At 45.7% G+C, this 21,725-nt stretch overlaps 5 protein-coding genes across 12 annotated transcripts; 3 read left to right on the forward strand and 2 right to left on the reverse strand.

Moving 5' to 3' along the window:
* Window positions 1–417: 417 nt before the first annotated feature.
* On the forward strand, window positions 418–10,208 carry mud (mushroom body defect). 8 transcript variants are annotated; one of them, XM_020946710.2, is made up of 12 exons: window positions 435–817; window positions 886–1,084; window positions 1,169–1,732; window positions 1,794–1,894; window positions 1,956–2,063; window positions 2,247–5,543; window positions 7,111–7,206; window positions 7,264–7,592; window positions 7,671–7,770; window positions 8,396–8,668; window positions 9,182–10,015; window positions 10,083–10,208. In XM_020946710.2, exons 1-11 carry the CDS (start codon window positions 779–781, stop codon window positions 9,998–10,000), a joined length of 5,925 nt encoding a protein of 1,974 aa, XP_020802369.2. In that variant the 5' UTR covers window positions 435–778; the 3' UTR covers window positions 10,001–10,015; window positions 10,083–10,208. The 8 variants fall into 8 exon arrangements, with proteins under 8 accessions (XP_020802373.2, XP_020802369.2, XP_086684192.1 ...); XM_086828066.1 differs by having other exon boundaries at window positions 9,182–10,208; XM_020946713.2 differs by lacking the exon at window positions 9,182–10,015.
* Window positions 10,209–10,708: 500 nt separating this feature from the next.
* LOC110179213 (histone H3-like centromeric protein cid) lies at window positions 10,709–11,662 on the forward strand. The gene has a single exon (XM_020946647.2). The coding sequence runs from the start codon at window positions 10,786–10,788 to the stop codon at window positions 11,482–11,484; it is 699 nt and encodes a 232-aa protein (XP_020802306.2). The 5' UTR covers window positions 10,709–10,785; the 3' UTR covers window positions 11,485–11,662.
* grau (grauzone) lies at window positions 11,652–13,907 on the reverse strand. The gene is made up of 5 exons (XM_020946619.2): window positions 13,633–13,907; window positions 12,760–13,529; window positions 12,485–12,694; window positions 12,043–12,418; window positions 11,652–11,989 (listed from the first exon to the last, which is right to left on the reverse strand). The coding sequence occupies exons 1-5, from the start codon at window positions 13,753–13,755 to the stop codon at window positions 11,753–11,755; spliced, it is 1,716 nt and encodes a 571-aa protein (XP_020802278.1). The 5' UTR covers window positions 13,756–13,907; the 3' UTR covers window positions 11,652–11,752.
* On the forward strand, window positions 13,847–17,577 carry LOC110179200 (U2 snRNP-associated SURP motif-containing protein). Its single transcript, XM_020946617.2, has 12 exons — window positions 13,847–14,019; window positions 14,077–14,193; window positions 14,253–14,539; window positions 14,598–15,010; window positions 15,113–15,297; window positions 15,363–15,406; window positions 15,473–15,805; window positions 15,866–16,108; window positions 16,169–16,352; window positions 16,414–16,660; window positions 16,725–17,086; window positions 17,149–17,577. The coding sequence occupies exons 1-12, from the start codon at window positions 13,960–13,962 to the stop codon at window positions 17,518–17,520; spliced, it is 2,847 nt and encodes a 948-aa protein (XP_020802276.1). The 5' UTR covers window positions 13,847–13,959; the 3' UTR covers window positions 17,521–17,577.
* A 7-nt stretch (window positions 17,578–17,584) lies between these two features.
* On the reverse strand, window positions 17,585–19,483 carry Sou (required for meiotic nuclear division 5 protein souji). The gene has a single exon (XM_020946620.2). It carries the CDS (start codon window positions 19,189–19,191, stop codon window positions 17,887–17,889), a length of 1,305 nt encoding a protein of 434 aa, XP_020802279.1. The 5' UTR covers window positions 19,192–19,483; the 3' UTR covers window positions 17,585–17,886.
* Between the last annotated feature and the right edge of the window lie 2,242 nt (window positions 19,484–21,725).

A 21,725-nucleotide genomic window follows, 5' to 3' on the forward strand; every position in this document is an offset into this window, starting at 1 on the left:
GCTCACACTTCTTTTTAGAAAGAAAACTAGTTAATGTCCTTTGACATATTGTGGCTTTTCCAGCCAAACCCTTATACATCTTTATAAATTTTAATAATTGTTACAAAATCGTACATATGTATTAAGTTTAGTATTAAATAAGGCCAGGTTTTGACTATGATTATCTCTTGATATATGTTCAGTTTTGTGAACACTTCAGCATTTTACGTGTGTAATGTATGTAAATTAAACAATGTTAACAAAAGGTTGTGTTAAAATAAATTAGATGTGTATTATTTCCTTTCTTAGTGAAATACACGATATTTTAAATATAATTTAAGCTTAATTATAATGTTGTACGGAATGACAAAATGCAGGCATAGTGTAAACGGGCGCACATTAATATCGCGATATTTCAAACTATCCTTGTTATCGATCAATCGATGCGCTCGACCCGCTCGATCGGCTTGGCGTCCATATTGAACTGTGTATTTAAGGACTGATCAAAATAGTGCTTTCTTTTTTATTTTTCACGCATTTAGATGTCGTTATAGATTTGTCAAAATTTGTAGTATGTCATACGCGTTATTGTTTGTTTGAAGTCAGATAGAACTGTTCGGAGTTTGTTTGTTGTCCCGTGGCGTGTGTTACAACAGGCTGAGATCGCGTGTGGATGCAAATAAAGAAAACAGTTACGTTGGATTCCTAGAATTTTCGCACAAAGGCAGGTGTGACACAGTGACGTCAACGTTTTCGCGTTCGCGTCCGGATCGACGCCCGTTCAAGCTGCCTAAACGTAATGAATCTCCAGAGCTGGGAGAAGGTCCTTCTTCAGTGGGTAAGTACCGCAATGCGGATCGTGCAGTGCAGCAGATGCAAGTAACTAAATACATTTTCCCTTTGCAGATCCATACCTTTGGATTCACGAAATCAAAGTATATCACACTAGAGCAGACCGACATCGATTCGTTCTTCGCTTATTATGTGCAGAAGGCCCTGGTGGAGCCTGTGCCAGTGGTGGAGGTTGCGCTGCAGGCTCAGCCAACACAACCGCCCAATGATGCCTCACCAGGAAAGATGACGCCCTTGCAGGCGTTCCTTGGAGGTAAGAGTAATTAATCGCAATATAATATTTTTAATATTTCATTTCATATTAAACTTACCAAACGTTTCTTCATAATTTTTTCAGAGATGTATCCTGAATTTAATGGACACATAGATAGCCAAGGACGACTGGCTGGGTCAGACTACCTTTACGTATACTCACTGCTCCTGCACTACAAGTGTGTGAAGCAGCCCAGCGCCTCTTTTCACAGCATCTGCAAAAAGCTGCCAGTTCTGACGCAGTCGTGCATTTGTGAGTTCTTTCAGCAGACGATGAATAAACAGTTGACTCGCGAGAACCTCAGTCAGGCTATCGCCGAAGTGAGAAGCGTCTTCCTGGCGCCGGGCGCTGCAGAGATCAAACAATGTCGAGCAACCAGTTCCCAAAGTCTGGACAGCGATGGCAGTGGTCACTGCAGCAGTCTCGGCGAAGATACTCCGGACCTGCCCAGTGACTTTATAGGGCCTATATCTTCGCCGTCGCCAAAGGCAATGCCTCCACCTGCGACGCCCAAGACAGAGCTGCTGGAACAACGAACCAGAGAGGTAAGGGGTCTTCAAGCGCAATTAGAGGCGGAGCGTTACGAGAAAAACGTTCTGGAGGAGCAGATCTTGGAGAACGAACACCTCATTAAATCCCTGAGAAAAGGTAGCTACAGAAGCATTGTTGGAAATTGTGCAACTAAGTTAAATTTAAAATTTCTTCACAGAAAACAAAGTGAAAAAATTGCAGCTGGCTAAACTAAAGGACTCCAGCGAGAATGAAGATGAAGACTCGATTGGCAAATACGTGCCGAATGAATTTGATCATGTAGGTAGTCGGTGGCAGGTAGCGGAAATCATAAACTAATAAAATTTTACTCGAAATTCAGTTGAAATGCAGCCTGTTGAAGGAGATTAGCCAGAAGGAGGCCATTATAACGGAGACCCGTGATAAGCTGCAGGATTTGCGCATTGAAAACACCGAGCTCCGAAGCAAGGTAGGATATGATAAGTATAACTACCTGCTCCTATAACCTGCCTCATTTGGCATGTGTGGGCCACACATAAGTAAAGTCCGCAGCACTCTTTCAAAAGAAAATTTACCATTGCCTAGTATTTGATTTTAGTCGAAATGTAAGATATATTTTTATAATTTTCTTTTTCTTTTTTATATTAAATAGTTAAAATCTTCGTCGGAACAAATGGTGGTATGCATGGACCGCATCAGGGATCTTGAGGTTCGGCAAGAAGAGCTCTCACAAACACTGTCAACAAAAGCCGAGCAGGTTATCTGCCTGGAACGTGACAAGCAGGAGCTAGAGCAGTGCTTGCAAGTCACCCGCGATGAGCTTCACAACCGGCGCGAGGTGCTCAACGCTTCCTCCGATCTACTCGACTTGCCCTTGTCGCCGAACACTACTCCCGAGAACTTGGCCGACTCGGTGATTGACAAGCAATTGCGGGAGAAGGAGCACGAGAACCTCCAGCTGAGAGAAGAGCTCCAGGAACTTAGCAAGTCCCTGTTGGTCATCTTAGAGGATCACGGCTTAGCGGTTTCATCTGTAGCAGACCACTCTACACAGTTGTCGTCCACTATTTGCGTTATCAAGGAGGAATTGATTAAGTCAGAACACCTGATTGAGCTGCGCGATAGCCAGCTCCTCGAGAAAAGCCAGCTGCTTGATCAAGCCCTGGCACAATGCGCAAAGCTAGTTGAAGAAGGCCGTGAGCATGCCAAGGAACTGGAAAAAATTAACGCACAGTATGAACAGAAGCTAGCTAGTCATCTGTCTAGCGAGCAGGCGCTGCAGTCCCAAAACGACAAGCTCCTCCAATCGCTTAGCCATGCGAACGATGAGTCTGCCAAAGCGGATGAGCACCTGCGCCAGATTAAGGTGCAGCTGGCCGAAAAAGAGGAGGAGATGGTCCAATTGGGCACTAAAATCTCTGAGCTGCACGAAAAGAACAAAATTCTTGAGAGCCGGACTAACTCCCTGATCACCGAACGAAACAGCGGAGTTTTGCAGCTTCACCAGGAGCAGCGCCGCCAGGAATACGTTCGTAACAAGTACACTCAGTGCCGCGATCAGCTGGTGGCCCAATGCTCAGATATAAGCCTGTTGTCCAGTCACCTGAATGCTTCCGACTGGAACGACACGGTTCGGAGAATTGACGAATTAATTGCTGCCAGGGAGGAGCTAAAGCAGCAGCACGAAGCCCTGAAGTTGGATCATGTGAAGTCCGAGCAGGAAGTTAGTGAGCTGAAGGAACGTTTGCAGCTTGGCGTGGAGCTGCAGCAGTGTATGCAACAGAGCCACAAGCAGCAGATGACAGACCTTCAGCAGCAACTTCAAGCGGCGAACGACCTAATGGAAGCAATGCAGCAGCGTAATATGCAATTCGTTGAGCAAATCCAGACAGATCTCAACAACCAGTTGCATAGCTCTCAACAGGAAGTGGAGAACTTCCTGTCTCGAGTCACAGCGGTCGTAAATGATGGCAAAGCCTCTGTTAAATCTGAGTATAATTGTCAACTGTCCAAATTCGAGCAGTTTGAATCCACGCTCGTTTCATCTATTCATCAGCGTCCTCTGGAGGTGAAAGCCTTACAGGCGACGGTTGATCAATTGCGTGAGCAGCTGGACACGGTGCAACGACAGAACGAATCACTGCTCGAGGCGGAGAACCAGCAGCGGACTTCAAGGATTGATCAACTTATGCGGCTCATGCACTCCCTGGAAGCCAGTGCTACGAAGTTACGTGTCACGCTGGTTCATAAGGACGCCGAGATCGCTTCTAAGAACCAGCATGTGGCCGAACTGCAAGAAAAACTGGCGAGTGACCAAGCCAGCAGCCTGCTGATAAAGCAACTCAATGACACCATCCAAAATCTAGAGCAAGTTAACGAAAAGCTAATCGATGACAACGCTAAGCTGCAAAACCTACACATGGACGTTAACTCTTCCTTGTTGACAGTCAACGCTGAAGTTGAGCGTCTAACGAACGAACTGTCCCAGTGCCGGGAAAGTTTAGTCGAGATGACTGCATCGGACAACCTTAAAGCCACTCAGTTGGCTGAGAGCGACCAGGAGAGGCAGAAGTTGCAAGGTCAGCTGAACGAAATGAGTGCAAAGTATTCCGAGTTAGAGCAGCATGTAGAGCTCCTAAGATCTTTGAAGTCAGAGTGTGAGAAGCGCTGTCAAGAGCTCGAGGAGAAGTTGGCAGCGAAGGAGTCTCAGTTCTTGCAGCTGAACATGCAACACGAAGAACAACTTGAGGGCTTTAAAGCAAAGCTAAAGGACGCCCAATTTAATATCGAACAGCAGCGCCAGGCGATACTGACCGATAGGGAGGAAATTTACAAGTACAGGGCACAGCTGGCTGACCTCGGTAAAGCTCGAGACCAGACTCAAGAAGAGATCGCGAGGCTACGTGGCCTATTATCCGATGAAGAAAAGGACAATCAGGAGCTTCTTAAAACAATCAAGGATTTAGAAGGCAAGGAGCTACAACTGGCCCAGAAGGTGGATAAATTAATGGGCGAACACTCCGCAGAGCTGAGCCGGCTGCAAGCAATGCTAATGGACAAGCAAGCGATTACGGCCCAGCTAAAAACCCAGTTGGCCAGCGCCACAGAACTGGCTCAGACGAGGGCAAAGCAATTGACACAGGCCGAGCTCGCGCAGGTTGAACTCGCGGCTAGTTTACAGCGCGAGAAGGCGATGTCAGAACAGCTGCGTGCTGAAGCCGAGGAAAAGAGTTCCGCTGCTTACGAGCGCATCGGAAAGCTGGAGAAGTTGCGGGACATCCAGGAACACAAGGTGCGACAGCTGAACGACCAACTAGCAGAAGCCGAGCAGCTGAAAGTCAGCCTTAACTTGGAGATCGGAGGCCTGAATTCTGATATTGAGCAGCGCAAGCGTCAGATGGCAGAGCAGGCAAATCAATTAAACGCTAAGCAGATTGAGATTGCCGAATTAGAATGTCAACTGAAGTCTGAGGCCGAAGAGCACAAGCTGGTTAAGGTGGAGCTAGAACAAATTACCGTAAAACTGGCCGAAGTTCAGCAGGAGCTGAATAGCACAAGGCTAGTTCACGACACGCAGCATTTCGAGCTGGATGAAAAGACGCGGGAGATCGAATTGGAGCGCGCCGAGTCCGCAGAACGAGTCCGTTTCTACCAGCGCCGCATCGATTCACTCGAGGGTCAGCTGGCCGAGGTACAGGCCGCAAACCAGACGCAGGCTCAGGCCCCAACTGATCTGTGCACAACCTATAGCAAGGCGGATTGCCCCGCTGCCGCTTCAGACGACGAACTTGTTCAGTTGCGCCAGGAAATGGCCAGAAGCAAGCTAGACTGCCAAATCCTCCAGGCCAAGTATCGTGAGACCAAGGAAGAAATCCAGCGCTGCGAGCAGAAGATAAAGGATCAGCGCCTGGAGATGGAGGGCAAGCTCGACAAGATGAAAACGAAGATGGTATGTCATTGTAGAATATTTAAATGCGATTCTAATACCCAAAAGGGTTCTATCAAGGTGGAATGCCCGGCCTGGTCGAGATGTGTGCGAAACGCATTTAGTTTTCTCATTCATCGGCTGTACTGTGCTTCCACGTTGAGATTAGTTTCCGCTGCTGTGTTTCTTATGCACTTTACCGACCCCAGATGATCGAAAATGTTATCAAAGTCATTTATTTATTTATTTGTTATTTATTTTTGTTATCACTTTGTTCTAATATATGTATATGTGTGATGTGCACCGTCGTTTTGAAACTTTGCAAGGAATTTTGATTTGTAAATGTAGTTTAAACTTAAAGTTGGATAAACAGAAAATCCGATAATTTCACAGATAAAGTTCCTGCTAAGAACATTTGGTTGTCCACTATGTCAATGTAAGAGGTAACAATTACAGCGACATTAAATTCTTAGCTTCACTAGACAAGCATCAGTTGAATGTGTTTTGTTATCAAGAATATTTTATGAGATTTAATAATATTTTGACATCTGGGGAAATGCAGTCGCGTGTTGATTTCTTGTTTATGATTGTGCATATCCTTGCTTAATTGCCTTCCTACTTACTTGGCTTACGCTAGGGGACAATGTTGTTGTTGGTAATGTAATCATTGTGTATGTGCCATTTGAGCTGCCTTTGCTTATTTTCAAAATTTATTTTAAATGTGTATTTGTACTTTGATGCAAAGTACAATACAAAAGCTATTTTCCTAGAGGCAGCATTAATGCTTTGCCTTCTCTAGTCAGTTTGAAGATCGAATAATATTTCAAAGACAGTATAGATCAAATGTCGCTATTTTTCTTTATAAACTCTTAGTTCAATTGCCATAACTTGGAATCTAAAATCATTTCTTCCCTCTTTACATCTCTTTCTCCCATCGATTCCGACGAAAACTCAACAATCCCGAATAAATCCTCATCCTCTATCCTCAATCCCTACTGTTCCTATTGCTGCCTAAAGACCCAGACGAACATGACGGTTCACCCGCGTGCTTCTGGTGTCATAGGGAACAGCGGCGGCACAGGAAGGACAGCAAGGGCAATGATAGCAGCAACCGCAGACGCAGCGTCAGTGGCCGGGAACATGAACCAACCACGCGGGCATCATGCAGGCATTCAATGCCGACGTGGTCGCGACCGCCGGTGCATGAGCGCACGCGTAATCTTGTTCCTGGCCAGTACGCAGGCAGTATTGATGGGCATCGTGCATATGATTCTGTACCACAATGACGTTGACCTCCAGCTCCACTATCGCAACCCCAGTCAGTTTTAGACTGACCTGTAGCTGTTATGTTATATATTTTTGTAGTTTTGTTATTATCTGGTTTTGAGTTCTTTGTATGTATGTATAATTACGTACCTAGTTTATATTTAATAAATTTGCAACAAGCACATGCCTTCGCTGAAACGTTGCGCCTGCGCTTCATTTGTTATTGCTGTCCTCACTTTTTTTTCCATCACTCTCGCATACCCCACTCACTCACTCCATATATGTATGTACCCACCCGGTGGTCATTGATACACACCAAATGTAGCGCTCTTTGTACACCGCGGAGGTGACTCGCATGAAGGAGAAGCAGGAGCGGGATGCGGCCAGCAACAAGGCGGAGCTCGAAGCCCTGACGGCACAGGTAATTCTAAACCAAAGAAACTTTTAAGAATGAGTTATTAATTCTGTTCCTCTTTAGAATGTCAAGTACGAAGAGCACACTCGCAAGCTGTCCAATCAGATTGTCCGTCTCAACGATAAAATTCTAGAGCAGCAGAAACAGCACGCCATAATAAGCACAAAGCTGCGCCACCTTCAGATGCAGCCTCAACCCAACGCAACCAAGGTCTCTGCGGCTAAGCCCCTGGTTACGGTCAATGCCGGCTCATCGGCTGTCAATGACGATTGGCAGCCCTTTAAGCGGCCCAATGCCCCATCCTCCAATCTGACAATGGAGGATGAAGAGGGCGAAGTATTTAACAATACCTACCTAACGGACCTAAAGCTCGGTCGGGTGCCGGATATAACGTAAGTGGATCAAGACACCACGAAACCAATAGACTTCAATATATTCCTAATCTAAACTATATTTTATTGCTTCTGCAGCGCCGAGGAGTTGAACTATCGAAACTCGTTGCAGCCGCCGCATCTGAAGAGTACCTATGCCGCCCAGTACGATCTAAGCAGTCAGGATGAAGATCTCAAAGTAAGCACTAGCGCTACTAGCAGCTCAGCATTTGGTAGTAGGAGCAGCTCGAGCGGCACACCCTTGAAGGCGCAGCCAGCAGCCAAGAGGGCACAATGGGCACGAATCTGGCACAATCGATCACGGAAATAGTGTTTTTTATTCAGCAGAGGTTTCAAAGCGTGACCCCCAGAGGGTCCTTGGGCCATTAATCTCCCCATGGTGGCGCACGGATCTAACTCATCTGAATCGAAGTAGCTGCTCGATTTTTCTACAAAATTAATTTTTTTTTGTTACCAGACACTTTGAAGACCTCTCAAGGCCTCCGAAAAAAATATGAATAGTTTTTATAATTAAATTTGTAAATAAGTAAGGACAACTGACGGCCATAAAATAATTAATACAGCTCATTTTCCGATTCTAATATTGTCCTTTATATTATCTCTTCCTGAGCAGTTGTCCCGTTTGAAATGTGAAGTCCAGTGTTTGCAGTGTCAGTTCTGTCCCGTTCCGTTACGTCCATTAGTTATTGTTTTTTGTTGTATATGTGCACTGTGCCAACTAATAATCAAGTTGTTGTCTATCGTTATATATGTCCTACTTTATTTTAAAGATAAACCGTAATTGCTTGTATATTCAATTGTAGGATGGACCCCACAGCCTTGATGATAGCATGTGCGCCTTGCTTAGTTCAACGGGCACCGGAACACGTAAAAAGTCTATTGGCACCCACTACAAGCGTCCCGGACCGCCAACGCCGAGCAAGAACGGAGGTCGGCTGTCCTTCGGCAGCTCGGAGCCGCCGCGCGAGGTTCTGCGGGAGTGCAACGACCACAATAGCAATTCCAAGACGCCGGCGCGCTTTAAATTCCTGACAACGCGGTTCAGCGTCGGGAGCAGCGGCCTTCCCCGGGACGAGGTAAGTTTACGTCCGGAAACAAGTAGTATTGTGAGATTCAATGTTTTGGTTGTCTGTAGTTTTTGTATGTATGTCCATGCGCCCACTCGTCCACACCATCTCGTATCCTTAGTTAAATGTATTTTCTGGTCATTTTAAAACTTTTAAATGGGAAGGGATCGGAGTCTTTGTCGTGGGACCTGGGACCTGTTCTCGTTTCTAAGTGCTCTGACCAACATTTTGTGATAGTTTCATTTAACTATAGACTCAATTTAATGCTTAATCATTAATGCTTAATGATTCAACCTAAGTTTTTCAATCTTTAGGATATGTTCAAAAGAAATACCACAACAAGGTGCCGAGTTAAGTTATGTTTGGTGTCACAGTTTGATAGAATATTAGAATGTTCGGTATATGTTAGTGCCTGTCTTCAATCTGGTTGCTCCGTCCTTGTCAATGTGCGCTTTTATGTGGCTCAAATCAGCCGGAAGTTAACAACAACCGAATACCAAATACCCCTGGCATCTCCCACAGCTGCCTCAACGCAAGCGGTCGAGTATATTGACCAGGTTGCAGCGTCGCAGGTTACAGCGTCAGGCGGCAGACGCGTTTTGCACGTCTACGCCTCGCAAGAGCCGCTCCTACTATGATCGGCAACGTCTGATCGACAATGTGTTTTCGGACGAAGAGCAGACCGAGGCAGCGGACCAGCAGACAACTCCACACCTGTCCAATGGAGCGTTGCTAGCCTTGACCCAAGGGAATACCCGAAGAATCTCCGCCACCCACACGCCTAAACGTCAAGCTCGCCTTCCGCTCTACCTAAATGGCAATGGAACGGCAAAGATTGGCATTTCTGGCGAGCGGATGCGACAGCGGCGGAAAATGTGCCGGGAGCGGATGGCACGCTTCGATCAAGACCGACCTCTTGACCAGATTCGTCTGTCCGATCGCCTTTCCTGTTCGGGAAGGCCCTCCCAACTTTTGATGGGAAATACGGTGGTGCTGGACGATGGCAGAGGAAGGAGATCAATGATAGGCGTCACTTTTAAGGTGGAAGACTCCTTGCGGCTGGCGGTACAGCAGTTCGAGGCTGACAACATGTCGAACTGGGCACCGAACAATGAGAACAGTGATGTGCAAGACTGTCGTTTCGAACAGCTGTGCAAGCAGAAGACGTCCACGGCGCCTTTTCATGTTCAGCCAGCAGGGGTGGAGGATTTACAGTCAGTTCGGTGTAGGACCCTCATCAGGACCCTTACGTCCGACGAGTGGCAGCGAGTGGTCCTCGTAGTGTCGGGACTCTCGGTCGTTGCAGCGCTGTTTTCGCTGCTGGTGCGGACATGGGTATAGGAAAACCAAAGCAGTGTAAATCTCTCAATAATTATCCTGAACCCAATTGTTCCTTATATTTTTGTCGACTGTTTAATTGCAGAACTCGCCACCCAAGAGACGCCTCAGCAACATGTTCAAGCGCAAGGAGCGCTAATAATGTACATATATAACTGTAAAGCATCAGAAAATAATTAAAAATAAATAATATGTATAAATATTGACAAAAGGTTAAACATATTTTATAAATGGAAGGACGGTTGGATGGATGGAATCAACTTTAGCTGTAGTTCGTTGCAAAAAAGACGTTATTTTTATATAATTTAAAAAAAAAACGTAAAAATTAAAAAATTAACTTCTGCTGGATTTACATTTACGTGTTTTCTACTCTTGTTTTTAACAAAAAGCTACAAAGCTACTCCATTTGGAATAACAGAAATTTGGTTTTTAAATTAAATCAGTAAGTAGATCAAGTAGATTAAGATTAAAAATATCTTATAGAATGCCAATTTCAAATACTATTTTAATATCTACAAGATACAAATTATTAATTTAAATTAAATAAATTTTTAAAAGTTGATACGATTTAAAAGGTTTTACAAAGAATACATCAATGGTGTTATCGAGATTTTCTCAGCGTTATCGATTGCATTATCGAGATTTCCCGCTTTAGCGATAGTATCATGGAATTATCCTTTGCTTTTTTTGTTTTTTCAAGTTTGGTATCACTGGAGAAAAAAAAAGCGGGAAGCCTTCAAAAACAAACAAATTTTAATATTTTTCATTCTCATTGTTCGAATTTACGTATGCGACCACCGCCGAAAAAAGGCGCTGCTAAGCGTTCAATAAATGTACCGAAACCACCGTCGGGTTTCGTGGACGATGACAGCACAGCGTTTCAATCACCAGATGACGATGTTACCGACTATGGCCTGGAATTCACTACCAGCCAGATAACACTGCAGGACGCCAACAATCGTCGCTGCTCGACGATGCGGAAGGACACATCAACTGCCCGGAGAAACCAAGCAGCTAACCGAACCGCTACGACCGAAGATGACATCGAAAATAGCTCGCCGGCACGCAGATCGCCAAGGACTCCTCAGAAGACTAGACAAATGCAAAAGAAAAGTATTGCCCAGCCGCAGGCAACAGCGAAAGTCAATGCCAGTGGGTCGCAGAAACGCAAGACGCGCAGACCAATAAACCACAGGTTAAAAATGGAGCGGGAAATCCGACGGCTTCAGTCCCATGCAGGCCTGCTAATTCCTCGGCTCCCGTTCTCGAGATTGGTACGAGAAATTATGACTCAGTTGGCTGGCTACGAGGCAGGGATGAGGGTCACTGAGGGAGCCTTGCAGGTGATGCAGGAGTCTTCGGAGCTCTACTTGACGCATCGACTGCAGGACTCGTACCTTCTAACGATGCACCGCGGCCGCGTCACGCTAGAGGTGCGCGACATGGCTCTAATGGCAATGCTGTGCAGTCATGATCGTCTTCGCTAGAGCTAGGTATGTTTAGGTTAGTTGTCGTTTTAAATGTATTTATAAAAATGTTCAAGAACTAAGCATGTTAATATTCGTCTGTTCAATTTTAAATTATATCAATTTTTTGTCCACTCAAAATAGTTGTGAATAGCTTTATACACGTTTACTAATTAAAGAAAGGCCGATTTTCAAATAAGTCCTATTGTATATTTTCTGTTTTTAAACAAGGGTAAATCAAAAACTAAGCAATGGTTCCGTGCAACGATATCCTTAAGCGTTCCTAGGCCTAAGCTGAATAGTCATTGGCAATAGCTGTGGCATCGGTATCGTCCCTGAACATTTGAGCCACTTGGGCACTGGGCAGGATCTTTTGGGAGCTACCAGTCTTCGTCTTGCGCCATATATCCCACTCAACCGGGTGCATTTTTTTCTTGTGCGAGTGCATGTTCGCGTTGGAGTTGAATGTTCGCGGACAGAAGGGACACTTGTACAGGGGTTCGCCAGTGTGCTGTGCCATGTGCTCCTGAAAGGAAAGTTTTTTGTTCATTTTTCTTCATATTAAATATTAAATCCTACCTTAAGGCTGATATCCTTTTTGAATGTCTTGCCGCACTGTTCGCAGGTATAGATCACATTCGAATGAGAGTAGCGCTTATGGCCAATCAGCGCCCGGGAGTTCTTACAGCTCTTGCCACACTCGGCGCAAATGAACAGTTTGCCCTCGTCGTTGTGGCGCCTCAAATGCTGCTTGAGGTTGTCCTCGTCCTTAAGCCAGCTCTCGCAGTCCGGTCGCGGGCACTTGATGCGCGGCCCGCTCTCCTCGAAGTGCAAACGAACATGCTTTTCGAAAACTGCCTTATCTTTGATCGTCTTGCCGCAGACATGGCAGATGTTAGCCGCCTTGCGGTGCTGCATACTGATGTGGACCTGCATGTGATACTCCGTGGCGAAACTGGGGGAGAGAAGGATTTCCAAGCATCTAGAATACTGCTTACAAGGTATGGAAGGAAATACGTACGCATTGTGTTTAGGACACTGGGGGCAGATGAACTTCCGCTCGTTCACCGGCACATGGGAGCCCTTGTGCAGCTCGAGCAGATTGCGTCGCGAGAAGCGCTTGCCACAGTCCTCGCACTGGAAGTCGCACTCCTCGTCGGGCACGTGGTGGACCAGCCAGTGGGCGCGCAGAACACTCGAATTGGCAAACACCTTGCCACAGTCCTTGCATCTGCAGTTAAGAAAACACAAGTTAATTATCAGAAAGTTAGATAGATGAGTAAAATTAAGACCCACTTGATGTACTCTGGGTTTTCATGCCTCCTCGCATGCTCCTGGATAAGACAGCGCTTGTTAAGCTTGCGCCCGCAGCATTTGATGTACGGTCGTTCGTCAGGATGTTTTTCCTTGAAGTGTTCGCGGATGCCATCGAAGTCCTCGGCCAGAAAAATGCACAGCTCGCACCCCATGACTATGTACCGCTTGATTAGTTCTTCGTCCTCCTTACAGAACGGCGGCAGACGTTCCATCTTAAATATTCTCTTGGCTGGCCCGCGCTTGGCTACAGTTTTATCCTTGACCTTCCTGCCTGCCACTCCTGTCCGTTTCGTCTTGGCTGGTTTGGCCACTTCCCGCTTGCGTTTGCGACCACTTCTGGTTACAATCAGGTCCTCGCCATCATCCCCATCGTCGTCGTCATCCTCATAGTCCTCGTCCCGATCATCATTGTTTGTATCGTCGGCCCCGAAATCCAATTCGGGAGTCTCTCGCTCGGTCTTAATGTCCACCTTGCTGTCTTCCGGGGACAGGCTCTGCCCGAGATCTAGCTCATCCAGTGGATTCACGTTCAACTGGGCACTAACATCGTTGTCCACGGCCAGGACATCGGCCGGCATCAGCACCTCCTCCGGCCAGGTGTTCACCATCTCCGGATCCTGCTTGAACTTGGAGGTGGTGGCATAAATGACCTGCGCCTCCTGTATGGACACGTAGAACTGGTGGAACTCGGACACCTGCGTCCAGCAGACGTTGCAGATGACCTTCGATATCTCGTCATTGGGCAGCACCTGGGGGTGGGGAGATCAGAGCAGGATCATACCAGATATCAGAGTGAAGTCCCGTGAAAAGGCACAAGGGGCAAATGGGTGAGGTGAGGGCAGGCAGCCTTACCTCGAACCAGAAATGCTGTCGCAGCACCTCTGCGACCTTGTTATCCGCCGCGCCCGCATCGAAGATCTGCAGACACATCTGGGCTCCGCTTACTCCGCGCAAACACAGGCGGCAGATGTCCATTTTGCATTTATTTAGGGAAATAAAACTATAATAAAAAGTAGTAATTTACATAGCGCTGCGTTGGCGATGGGACTTCTACAGTTATCGTTGTGCCGTGCGTGAGTGGTGGCCAACGGTCATACTCCTCCTGCTTTCTCCACTTCGGCCACACTAGCTAAAATTTTCGCTGTATCTTCGGAAAATGCAGAAATACTTCGTCGGAAAATGAGCAAGCCAATAAATAAATCGAAGGAACCAGCGGCGGCTGCCTCTGCCAGCATGAAGGTAAGCTCCCCGAAGATTTGAAATCCAACAGCCAACCTGGAAGGCTTTTATTTTCAGCGAATAAGCGAGAAAAAGCTGGAGGCCTTTACGGTGGGCACGTTCTCGAAGCGGCAGTTGTCCAAGAAGGAAATCGAGGAGCAAAAGAAGAAGGAGGATGCGGCTGCTGCGGCACACGTAAGTTACTGGTTGCCGCGACCTGCTGTTCTGCTAAGACTACTTTCGGTTCTTCCCAGGCCTTTGTTGAGTTTGTGGAGACGTTCCAAGATGCGCCTACACCCTCCTCTAAGGTGTGGGTCAAAGCCGGCACATACGATGCGGGATCGCGGCGCGAGGACAAGACGGAGAAGGGAAAGCTTTACAAGCCCGGCTCCAAGCTGCTGGAGAAGAGCTCCGCTGAGAAGGCTGAGGAGTATGCCAAAGTTTTGGCCTCTGATCTCAAGAAGGATGCAGGACCGCTGAAAAAGAAAAATCAGGAAAAAAAGAAGAGCAACTTGGAACTGTTCAAAGAAGAGCTGAGACAGTAAGCCAAACGATTACTGCTGTCCAAGTGGATATCCCTAACATATGTTTCTTTTCAGGATCCAAGAGGAACGTGAGGAGCGACACAAGTACAAGCACCTGGCCGTGTCTCATGCTCCACCTCCTCAGCAGCCAGCGGCTGCAGCTCCAAGCAGTAGTGCCTCCGCTTCCACCTCCCAGGCGTCGAACAGCTCACGGGACTCTGGATCCTTTGATACCGGAGATCCAAACACCACGAACCTATATCTGGGCAACCTGAATCCCAAGATATCCGAACAGCAGCTCATGGAAATCTTTGGGCGTTATGGCCCTTTGGCCAGCATCAAGATTATGTGGCCGCGTTCCGAGGAGGAGAAGCAGAGGGGTCGCAACTGTGGCTTTGTGGCCTACATGAGTCGTAAGGACGCCGAGCGGGCGCTAAGAACTCTCAACGGTCGCTACATAATGGGCTACGAAATGCGTCTGGGATGGGGTAAGGTCAAAATTAATTTATTAAACTCTGGAATGTCTTCTGAGAAGTTCCTTCCATCATTTAATTAACATTATAATTGTTTTATCTTCACTTCTTTCGTAGGTAAGACTGTGCCCATAATGAACACTCCCATATTTGCCCCACAAGCGCTGCTGGAAATGACACTACCGCCGCCGCCATCTGGATTACCTTTTAACGCCCAGCCACCGCCAAGCGAAGCTGACGTTTTACCCAAGAAAAACTACAAGGAGTTTGATAAAGAGGAGGACAAGGAAAATATGGAGAGGGTAAGCATATAACCTATAATTAAGCTTTGGAAAATTTCGTTTTATACATTTTGCACTTTTATTAGATACTCGCCAAAAGCGTCGTCAAAGTCCACATTCCCACAGAGAAGTACGGGCAGCTAGAAAATACTCCTGCGTTTTGATAGGAACTAAATAATTTGTTGCACCTTCACAGGGCTGTCCTCAACGTTATTCATCGCATGATTGAGTTTGTCATCCGCGAGGGACCCATGTTTGAGGCTTTGATCATGATTCGCGAAATGGAGAATCCATTGTTCTCATTTCTATTTGATAATGAGAGTCCCGCTCACATATACTATCGGTGGAAGCTATTCTCCCTTCTGCAGGGAGACACACCCAATGAGTGGAAAGAGAATGAGTTCCGTATGTTCAAGAATGGGCCGGTTTGGAAGCCTCCGATTGCCAACTTCTATACCCAGGGAATGCCCGATGAGCTCGTGGTGGATCCTGATGCTCCTGTGGTGCACAAAGGCGCTTTGTCCAATGCGTAAGTTTCCGCAACTAGAAATAAAGTACTCAATACCTAATAAACATTATTCTTCAACAGTCAACGTGATCGCCTTGAGGATTTGATTAGACACCTGACTCCTGAACGCGCCCGCATCGGTGATGCTATGATCTTCTGCATTGAGCATGCAGATGCTGCTGACGAAATATGTGAATGTATCGCCGAGTCTCTTGGCAGCCTCAAGACGCCGGCGTCAAAGAAGATTGCTCGATTGTATCTGATTTCAGATATTTTGCACAACTGCACGGTCAAGGTGGCTAATGCATCGTTCTATCGCAAATCGTAAGTTCTCGATGCTTTTCCATTTGTGGTTATTTATTCTTATGAAAACTTTATTTTTAGCGTTGAGAAACAGCTGATGGATATATTCGAAAATTTGCACAGCTATTACTCGAACATTGAAAGTCGCCTGAAAGCGGAGGGCTTTAAGTCCAGAGTCTGCAATGTCATTCGCACCTGGGAGGAATGGACAATCTATCCCAAGGAGTTTTTGGCTCAGTTAAGAGCCAAATTTCTGGGCAAACCGGTTCGTAACGAGTTTTTCCATTGTGGGGTTGTCCATTATTATCATTCCGTTTTGTTTTTAGTATGTTATGCCGACCAGTTCATCACCCCAGGCAGAAGAAACTCAATCTGAGGAGGCTTTGGAGGAAGATATCGATGGTGCCCCACTCTCCGGTGAGGAGAAGGATGACGAGGACTTGGACGGTGTCCCGCTGGACGGTGCTGCCTTGCTCAAGAGTGCATTGAAGCGGGCCTTGCCAGACGCTGCCACGCCTTCTCGCGGAACCCCTAAGAAGGACGAATATTTGGATGAAATAGACGGTGTACCACGTAAGTGCATGGTTTAGGTATTTAAAAATCATCGTGAGCTATAAAAAAGGCATTACAATTTTAGTTGAAGAGGACTTTGATGGCGTGCCCCTCGAAAAGGAATCCAAACCGCATGTTAAATTGCCAGGATTTATACCCTCAAAGTGGGAGACTGTTGACCCGCAGCAAGTGGAGGCCCAGGCTATTACCACCAGCAAGTGGGACACACTAGATCCGCCGGATCCACCCAAGTTTTACAGCTCTGACGATGACAGCGAGGATGACAACTCCCAAAAGTATACCGATGAGAAACGCCAGAAGCTGCGAGAGATTGAACTGAAGGCCATTCAGTATCAGGACGAACTGGAGTCGGGCAAGCGGAGAGTGGAGCCCGGATGGACGGTGGCTGAGCAAGTAGAGTACTTCCGCAAGCGATTACTTAAGCAGGTATGTATTCTTTAACTTATAAAAAGTCTAAATTGTCAAATGTATTCATAACCCAAATTCAGGACTCGAAATCTGAATCTGTCGTGGAGTCTCCCTTGAGCTATCTGCACGCGAAATCAAAGAGCTCCAAGCACAGTGATAGCCCCGCCCAGTCAAGCAGCAGTTCGTTGAAAAGGTCCCACTCGCCCTACTCCACTGCAGAGACCAAGCGTCGAGACTATTCGCCGGATAACTCCCGTTCCTCGAAATCCTCCAAGCGCAATCGGTCACGTAGCTCCTCCGGATCTCCAAAGCGGTACTCGGAGCGATCAGCGCGCAGCTCCCGTAGCTCACGGAGGTCCACGTCTCCGTTCGCCTCACGGTCTGCTCGAAGAGACGATTCGCCTCCTTCGAAGCATAGCAGTGATAAGCACAAACGCAAGCATAGGCACTAGTTTGTATGGTTTAGACTATGGAGTTTTAATTAAACGTGGAGTCCAGATAAAAACTCATCAGTCGTTGGTTTCAAATACACAGTATATATATATTTTTTTTATTAAAACTAAGTGGTTCGTTAGGATGTGGGACACATGCACAACACGGCACAGGAAGTTCGATTCCGCTCTGCGAATTTGCCTAAAAACACGTATCTATGCAAGCTATTTAAATGATTATGAACCTTAAGGAAAGCCGGCCGACCAACCAATGGAACCCCACCCAATCCCGGCCTGTCCTCAAACTACCTGAACCGAGCCGAACTGAACCGAAAGGCTATACAAGCAGTTGTGATTATCATAGGGTGAAGAATACGTGGATTTTGCTTAAAAGTAGATGCGGACAGCCTCCTCAGCATTCTGTTCCACGGGACAGTAGGGACACTTCAGTATGTGCCCATTGCTGAGCTTATGGAGGGCGTCGTTGGAGATGACATGGCCGCACGTTAACTTCTTTGGCGGATTTTCCTCGGAGGTCTGCTGGCGCAGGATGGGGCAGGCAAAGATTGAGTGGAAGCGAAATTCCGGCTGCAAATCGATCTCAATGGGCAGCTCGTCGCAGCCGTTCCACATGCTCAGCACCTGGCGCGACTGCATCACCTGCTTGATGTTAAGCAGGGCGGGCAGGGCAGTGCATCCGGCGTTCACCACGACGGACAGGGCCGAGTTCTTGCTGATGCCCAGCAGCTGGCAAGCGTCCTTAAGGAATATAAACGATAGCTCGGTCCACATCTCTTGGCCAAGGAAGTGCTTGTACGGAGAGTTCTCCAGCCCACTTGGCAGATATATAAAGCTGGCCATCAAATTGGCTATCTCGTGTTCGTAACGCACCGCAAACTTCTTAAAATTAAGCCGGGCATAGCAGATAGCCTCGCGCTGGGAGTCCAGGCCGTAGGACACCAGTTGCATGAAACGCATGCGGTGCAGCCGGAACTCTATAAGCGAGTGCCGGTCGCTCAGTTGCTGTGAGTAGATCTTGGCCCATTTGAGTGCGTCGGTAAGATCACGCTTCTGTATCTTCACCCACATGCTATAAATGGCGGCAAACTCACGCTCCGAGTCGAACACATCCTGGGCATGATTCTCCGGCATTTTGCACTCACGGATAAGGGTGCGGGCCACCTCGTCCATGCCCTGGCGGCAGTAATGCTTGGCGATAGCCTTGTTAAGCAGCATTAGGTTTTCCTCGTTCTGTAGAACGTCCACGCGCATGGTGGAGGTGAAGTCGGAGCTGAAGTTGCGGTCAATAGCCTTGCCGATCTTAGAGATGGAGCCGTGTAGATCGCGGTGGTCCGTAGACAGCTTTTGTACCCGATCATTGCACTTGACGATGGCATCTCTAATGATTTCCATTTGACGTTCGGTAAGGCGCTGCGGGGCAGTGGGCTCCGTCTCCACCTGCATACTAACCCCGTCGCCCATAGGATCGTCCACGCTGGCTGGAGTCGCATTCACCTGTGTGCTCGAGTTTAGAGTGGTCACCGCCTGCTCCGCCTTGCCCAGCACCTTGACCAGCTCCGACATCAATGTGGCTATGTCCCCGATGTCCGCCGAGGCATTCTCGTGCAGCTGCTCCAGCTTGGTCACCACTCGGGTCAAGTCCTTCTCCACCGAAGCACACTCGTTGTCCATTGTTGTCTCCAGTTTCGTGGAAGAAAACAAAAACCAGACACGCCAGATGCGTGTTTATCCTCGATATCCCAGTGATTCGACCGAAGGTATGTTGTCCGTTTTACACTCCAAAGTATCTGCGATATTCGGTGGGAGAACGGAAAATGCGTATTTATAAATTGTTAATTTTATAACACAAAGGAAAGCACAGTATGACCCAAAATTGTTTTTCAAGAATTCCGATTTCTAGTACCTATCGATACTTTTGTATGGCAAAGTATCGCATAAAAACTTGAGATTTTATCTGGGTTTTTGTATTACGTAGTGCGACTCAAAAACGGAATTTTTAAAATTGCTATCAAAAAGCTTGTTTTCAAAATTTGCTATATTGCTTCATATTCAGTTTATGGTTGATGGTTTTATGAAATTATGATTATGTTTGAATTTGAGACTTTTATATGGCATTTTTAATATGCTTATTGTTTTAATTTTATTATTGTAGTTTAACCGTACCAAGTTTAAATATCTTCAAACCGTCAGTTTTTGAGCGCATCGCATAACAGTGATCTAACCTCGGGTCCGCTCCATACAAAAGAGGACATCCAAAATTTTAAGGTTTATAACTTCGATTTACGAACGCGTGCACATATGCGCGGTATATAGGCTTTCTAGGGGAAGATTAACGAATATTTACTGAAAATTTCTAATGTTCTTACCCGTCAGATTTCGAGCAAATCCAATAACAGTGGGTGGTGTATTTGGGCTGATAGCTAAGGCGCAAACTATGAAAATGGAACCAGATGGGAGCCAGCAGAGAACCACTCGCTGAACCAGACCATGGAACCATGTTATTAAAAATACTAAATTAAAGAAAAATGACAAATTGTTGAATGTAATTGACATTCCAATCATTTTGGTAGTTGTTTTATCAAAATCCGTTCAGTCGTTCATTAGCAAACCCCACTTTTGCATTTATTTTCATAAATGTTCATACGAAGAATAATTATATCTGGCAGCACTGCCTGCCTAAAATTAAGTCAATTTTATTTAAACTTCATTATAAAACTTATTCACACTGAGGATCGCAATTCTGAACATTTTGATCCACGTTTCGTCAAAATCCGTTCAGTCGTTCAGAAGAAATCCCGACTTTTTCATTTATTTCCATTTATGTACCGGTGATCCGGCATCCCTGCCTGCCTAAAAACAAGAAAACTTGAATTGAACTTTATGGTTAAACCTATGCAAAAGGAAGACTGTCCTATAGACGGCATCGCAGTTCTGAACATTTTGATATATGTTTCATCAAAATCCGTTCAGTCGTTAATGAGAAATTCCGACTTTTTCATTTATTGTCGTAAATGTATGTATGTATGTATGTGTGTATGTTCGACGAAGAATATTAAATAAAAGAATGTGATTTAAACTTAATGGTAGGACGTATGTAGTCAGTTGATGCTGATCAAGAATATATATACATACTTTATAGGGTCGGATATAATTTATTCACTGCGTTGCAAATTTTTGACCTGAAATCATATTACAAAGCAAGGGCATTAAAGCACTAGATTTGAGAAGCAAATTTTCGAAATAACACTTAATATCTGATCAATAAATGATATCGTTATTCTAAGCAATTTGGTATGTGTTTCATCAAAATCCGTTCAGTAGTTTTGGAGAAATTAACATTTGAATTACTAATTTATTTACTAAGGAGGCATGACTATGCACCCCTGGTACCCAACTGAAATAAATAAAAAGGCGGAATATCTCATTAACGACTGAACGGATTTTGATGAATTATAGATCAAAATGTTCAGAACTGCTATGCCGTCTATAGGACAGTCTTCGTTTTGCATAAGTTTAACCATAAAGTTTAAATCAAGTTTTCTTGTTTTTAGGCAGGCAGGGCTGCGGGATAAACTTTTATTTCACCGGTACATAAATGGAAATAAATGAAAAAGTCGAGATTTCTTTTGAACGACTGAACGGATTTTGACGAAACGTGGATCAAAATGCTCAGAATTGCGATCCCGTTAATAGTACTATCTTTATTTTGCATAAGTTTTTTAATTAAAGTTAAAATCAAATTGACTAAATTTTAGGCAGACAGTGCTGCCAGATATATTTATTCTTCGTATGAATATTTATGAAAATAAATGCAAAAGTAGAGTTTTCTCTTAAACGGCTGAACGGATTTTGATAAAACAATTACCAAAATGCTTGGAATGTCAATTCCATTTATGGGGAATGCATATTTTAAACAATTGTTTAAATGGTCAATAGGAATATTTTCTGGCGGGCTATTCATCGAGGGTGTGGGAGGCGCCCACGGCCATAATATTCCGCCGTGGTATATAGTAAAAGATCTTTCCCTGATTTAGATATAAATCGCACCAAATTGTTTTGAATGGCTTTTACATTTGTTGGGCAGTCACATTTCTTAATGATTTATTTATTTTCATTAATTTGTCATTTTTATTTAATTTAGTATTTTTCTTAAAATGGTTCCATGGTCTGGTTTAGTGAGTGGTTCTCTGCTGGTTCCCATCTGG

Source organism: Drosophila serrata, unplaced genomic scaffold (genome assembly GCF_035046125.1).
Source record: "Drosophila serrata isolate PLE 108 unplaced genomic scaffold, ASM3504612v1 contig_184, whole genome shotgun sequence".
Taxonomy (NCBI): Eukaryota; Metazoa; Arthropoda; class Insecta; order Diptera; family Drosophilidae; genus Drosophila; species Drosophila serrata.

What these genes read in the sequence shown, in the direction of transcription:
- mud (XM_086828066.1), top strand. Translation starts at nt 779, where the DNA reads ATGAATCTCCAGAGCTGGGAGAAGGTCCTTCTTCAGTGG. An exon ending in CATTAAATCCCTGAGAAAAG is followed by an intron (nt 1,733 to 1,793) that starts GTAGCTACAGAA and finishes ATTTCTTCACAG; the next exon opens with AAAACAAAGTGAAAAAATTG. An exon ending in ACAAGATGAAAACGAAGATG is followed by an intron (nt 5,544 to 7,110) that starts GTATGTCATTGT and finishes CACCAAATGTAG; the next exon opens with CGCTCTTTGTACACCGCGGA.
- LOC110179213 (XM_020946647.2), top strand. Translation starts at nt 10,786, where the DNA reads ATGCGACCACCGCCGAAAAAAGGCGCTGCTAAGCGTTCAATAAATGTA.
- grau (XM_020946619.2), bottom strand. Translation starts at nt 13,755, where the DNA reads ATGGACATCTGCCGCCTGTGTTTGCGCGGAGTAAGCGGAGCCCAGATG. An exon ending in GAAAACCCAGAGTACATCAA is followed by an intron (nt 12,695 to 12,759) that starts GTGGGTCTTAAT and finishes TCTTAACTGCAG; the next exon opens with ATGCAAGGACTGTGGCAAGG. An exon ending in AAAAGGATATCAGCCTTAAG is followed by an intron (nt 11,990 to 12,042) that starts GTAGGATTTAAT and finishes CTTTCCTTTCAG; the next exon opens with GAGCACATGGCACAGCACAC.
- LOC110179200 (XM_020946617.2), top strand. Translation starts at nt 13,960, where the DNA reads ATGAGCAAGCCAATAAATAAATCGAAGGAACCAGCGGCGGCTGCCTCT. An exon ending in AAAGGCGCTTTGTCCAATGC is followed by an intron (nt 15,806 to 15,865) that starts GTAAGTTTCCGC and finishes ATTCTTCAACAG; the next exon opens with TCAACGTGATCGCCTTGAGG. An exon ending in CCAAATTTCTGGGCAAACCG is followed by an intron (nt 16,353 to 16,413) that starts GTTCGTAACGAG and finishes TTTTGTTTTTAG; the next exon opens with TATGTTATGCCGACCAGTTC.
- Sou (XM_020946620.2), bottom strand. Translation starts at nt 19,191, where the DNA reads ATGGACAACGAGTGTGCTTCGGTGGAGAAGGACTTGACCCGAGTGGTG.